Raw genomic sequence first — 4,724 nt, 5'->3', positions numbered from 1 at the left:
AAACAAAGAACAGCCAGGGGATTCCTAGAAGCATGGCACTCATCCACAAATTTCATCAACAAACACATCGACCTGGACCCAATATACCGGCCACTACAGCGGACAGCTGAAACTGACAATCGGAAGCGGCAGGGACAGGCCACTATAAATGCCGGAGGAAACACCACAGAAGCGCTTCACAGGAGGCTCCCAAGCACTGAGGATGTCACCTAGACAGGGGACGAAACGTTTGCAACAAAAACTTCCAGCTCGGCGAACAGAACCACAGCAACGAGCACCCGAGCTACAAATCTTCTCACAAACTTTGAGCTAGGAATCCTGTAGTGAGTCAAATACCTCCCAATTCCCCAAAGACTGCCCGCAATCTACAAGGTACAAATCAATGATGGAGTATTCCCCACTTGAATGAATGAGTGCAGCTCCAACACCACTGAAAAAGCTTGACATCTTCTAGGACAAAGCAAATGCCTGATTGGCTCCACGTTTACAAGCATTTACTCCCTCCAACAGCAAGGCACAAAAGCAGCAGTGTGTGCTATGTATAGCTCACCATGGCTTGTTGGACAGCACTTTCCAAACCTGCAACAGCTGCCATACAGAAGTTCAGGTGCCACAGATGCATAGGAATTCCACCACCTGCAAATTCTTCTGCAAGCCATATACTGTCTTGACTTTCCCGTGTCACTGGGTCAAAACCCTGGAACTCCCTCCCTAACAGCATTATGGGTCTATCTACACCAAAAGGACTGCAGCAGTTCAAGAAGGCATCTGACCATTACATTCTCAAAGATAAACAGAGATTGCCAGTAAATGCTGAACCCGCAATTGAAACCCATATACCATGAATGATTTTTTAAAAATGATGCTGAAATTTTCAAATGCCAACTGTTGTCAGGCAACCTGCAAACATCAGTTTTAAGCCCTATGCAGGTAACCTTTATTAAATCTGCTAGCTTGGTGGTTGATATATCCTAGCTAAGCAAAGATCATATATGCTGTCAGATTGACAACTTCTCAAATATTAATATTCTGAGCTGTCTTTCACCTTTCAAGGTATGTTGCTGTTACAGCATTAATGTTGAAAATAATTACTGAAACAATTGATTAACAATTTAATCCTTTAAAATTTGACATTTTTGGTTTTCAAAACTAGTTTTTGAGCAATGTGGATTTTTAGTAGAGTCCATGAGTTGTGATTTATACAATATTTGTCAGTTCCTTGCTTTAGGATTTTGCTTTGCCATGCATTGTTTCCCCAGAGTTGTGACCAGGTGTGTGATGGCTGTGACTTGCATTCTAAATAGTCCACCAAATTGTGTCTGGCTTCTCCATTGTGCTTTCCTTGACTGGAGCTGTCTTCTATACTTTGCTATTTGTGTATTGCAAAGATAAATTTAATTTTATTTTCTTAATTTATTTGTTTGCTTATCTTTTTAATTAAAACGAAGATATGAATCTGATTGTAACTGGGTAAAGATTCAATATTCTTAACATTTTCTTCAGTTCTTTCATGGATGTAAGCAGTACTCACTGTACCATTATTTGTTGTCCATCTCTAAGATCTGGAGTTATTTGTAGGGTAAGGATAGCAGATTAGCTTCCTTAAAGGACATTGGTGAATCAGATCAGTTTTTACAACAATTGATTATTATAATGAGCTTTGTTATTAAGATCAGCTTTATGTTCCACATAGGTTAATTAAATTCAAATTTAATCTGTAATCAAAATTAGATTGGAAACCATATCCCTAAAACATTACTCTGGGCCTCTGGATTACCAGTCCAGCCACAATACCAGTATGTCGTAGTCTCCCCACTCTTTCACTAAATAGTCATCTGAAAGGGGCCAGTGTTGCTGACATACACAGAACTTTTTTAACTTAGGGTTCCTTCCTCCTCCTTGATCAGGTTCCTTAGAGTATTTAATTGCCATTGGAACACTTAGTCTCAAAAAAATGGCATTTTATTACTCAATCATCACAGCAGCATGTATTCAGTAAGCTCCTCAGAATGCTATTGTATATCGTGTTTATTAAGCATAATGTGGATTGGATTGCTTTCAGGTGCCCTTTTGTCAACAGTGATATGTTTTTGGAATGGAAGCTGCAAATGATTTTTTTTTAATACTTGAAATGGGATTTTACATTTTATAGTATTTCATTCTTTGGTTCATAATTTAGATCAATGTTTTAACTAACAAATAGTCGAATATTCTATTTCCAGGAGTCTTATAGGCAAGTAATGAAGATGAGACCGAAAGATTTATGGAAACGATTAATGGTAAAATTCCGTGGTGAAGAAGGATTAGATTATGGAGGCGTTGCTAGGTAAATAATGTTAATCTACAGCATTGAAGATTTATAAAAATGAGTTGCCCCTCTTTTCACTGGACCCGCTGCCATAAGCTGTGTGTAGGATTGCTACTGAAATCAAAGTCAATTGACCATTGCTACTGTAACAATTCATTAAGATGCATAATAGTGGTACAAGGTCACTTTCTAGAATTTTCTTCTTTGAGCTGAAATGTTAATCTGTCTGATTACCCTTGAATGGACAAGGCAGAAAAGACACAAAATTCACAATTTGGGGCACTTCAGAGATGATGCCCTACCTCCTGGGGCATGTGACGTCTTCTGACTGCTAATTTGTAAATTGTAGCTTGAAACCTTTGTGTGGATTGTGGTTGATCTGAGTGTACACTACTTGCTGCAGCTGAGAATTAAGTTTCTGCGCTTTAATTTAATACTCATCATGGTAGACTTAAGGCAACATTCATTCTGGTGTTATATGGAAATGATCTTAACCACCAAGTAAATAGTGAGTATTGTTATGGGAAGTTACTAACTGACATGTTTGTATTGTTGCTTTCCCAGTTATTAGATAGTAATTTTGCTCTGTGATAGCAGTCAGTTTTAAATGGTTTTGTATGTAGCACCACCTAGTGGATACCTTCCTGTACATAGAAATATACCAACCCCAAACACGACCACATGGAATTACATAATACTTTGCACTTTAATTTAGTTTTGAATGTCATTTTTGTCTCTCCTCTTGTTCTGTAGTTGTTACCTTTTACTGAAGGTGCTGATTCTTTCCTGGCATAATTTCATGGTGTTAGTCACCTGAGTAGTCATTCTTAATGCACAAATTTCATGGCAAGCATTGGCAGATTCTGACTGTTTGCATGTGGATGTATCATAGCTGAACCTAATGCCATTTTTTGCGGACCTTCATAATTCTGCTTGCAGCACTGAACAGGGACAGGAATTCTAGGGGCCCGAAAACAAATTCCGCTGTTTTCACTGAACAGCAGCTGAGAGTTTCTAACTCAGTACAGACTGAAGGTCGAACTTGGAAAGTTGCTGCTTTAGTTACTAACAGGTTGAATGATTTGCAGAACTTGTAATTTAGTTTCTTTCTGCTTTCCCTTACATAATCTATTTTAATTAAATTCTCTCCCTCCCTGAAGTAAACAACTTTAACCAATGGGCAGGTTTTCCTGTTTAGTGAATTACTGTTAGTGTGATTAATACCCCTGGATTGTCAGCAGGTCAATACAAGAGTTTGATTTTCCCAAGGACTGGCTGACTTTGTATTATTTTACCTCAAGCACTCTATCACTTGGGGAGAGAGGGGAAATTACATGGAATAAAGAAATTAACAATGTTTGGTTACTGTAATTATTAGCACTATGCTCATAAAATAAATATAGTTGTGCACAAAAGTTCTCTTGTATTAAGCCTGCCATCTCTTTATGCTTCAGTTTCGTCTTCTAATTTAGTTTTAGCTTTAGTTTAGCTGTGTTTTCTTTAATGGTAGCACATTACCTGTTGTTATTTAGTGCAAATATTTTTAAAATTTTTATCACTGCCTCCTTATTTCCATCATCTGATTTAGTTTGGTCATAATGCTTGGCTAAAATCTAGTCCAAATTTATGATAAGATCAAATGCCAAACAGCTCAAGATTGGCTTGATAGTAAATGCTGTGCTTGCTTCAGTCCTGAATATATGTCCATACAGGTAGAGATAGCTGGCCAATGATTATGTAGATTGCCTGGTCGGAGTAATATTATCTGTACCACTTTGAGGATAGTCTTTGCAATGTGGAAACATTTTATTTAAATTCTGCAAACAATTGTGGTGATTGAATAACATTTTATAAGGCCTATTTTTTTACTGAAGGAATTTGTTTCCTCCTGCCAATTTATGCCATGAGCTTCAGAACTATTACATTCTCAAGGTATTTTACAGTTAGGTGATGCTTGAACTGAACTTAAAAGGCTTTAAATGATTTAAAAGTGGAAGAAAAATGCTCTGACCTGGTAATTGATTTTAACATTGCAGAGCATTTGTATTTTGTATCTCTGAAGGAGCACATTTACCTATGCATTTACCTATCCATCATTAAGGATGAGGTTTCTAAATTCTTGGAAGAGAAGGGTCGGATTAGAACAAGTCAACATGGATTTAGTAAGGGGAGGTCATGCCTGACAAACCTGTTGGAGTTCTTTGAAGAGGTGACAAGTAGGTTAGACGGGGAAACCAGTGGATGTGGTCTACCTAGACTTCCAAAAGGCCTTTGATAAGGTGCCACATGGGAGGCTGCTGAGCAAGGTGAGGGCCCCTGGTGTTCGAGGTGAGCTACTGGTATGGATTGAGGATTGACTGTCTGACAGAAGGCAGAGAGTTGGGATAAAAGGTTCTTTTTCGGAATGGCAGCCAGT

General features: G+C 38.1%; 1 protein-coding gene across 3 annotated transcripts in view; it reads left to right on the top strand.

The window, feature by feature from the left end:
• Positions 1–4,724, top strand: part of smurf2 (SMAD specific E3 ubiquitin protein ligase 2) — a 297,299-nt gene that overhangs the window by 259,179 nt on the left and 33,396 nt on the right. For all 3 annotated transcript variants that reach the window (XM_043715043.1, XM_043715044.1, XM_043715042.1), the window contains one exon: positions 2,223–2,326. In XM_043715043.1, coding sequence (XP_043570978.1) covers positions 2,223–2,326 — 104 coding nt within the window. The remainder of the gene's footprint in view (positions 1–2,222; positions 2,327–4,724) is intronic.

The sequence above is a fragment of the Chiloscyllium plagiosum genome, chromosome 24 (genome assembly GCF_004010195.1).
Source record: "Chiloscyllium plagiosum isolate BGI_BamShark_2017 chromosome 24, ASM401019v2, whole genome shotgun sequence".
In the NCBI taxonomy this organism is placed as follows: Eukaryota; Metazoa; Chordata; class Chondrichthyes; order Orectolobiformes; family Hemiscylliidae; genus Chiloscyllium; species Chiloscyllium plagiosum.
This window is presented reverse-complemented; position numbering and strand designations above follow the sequence as displayed.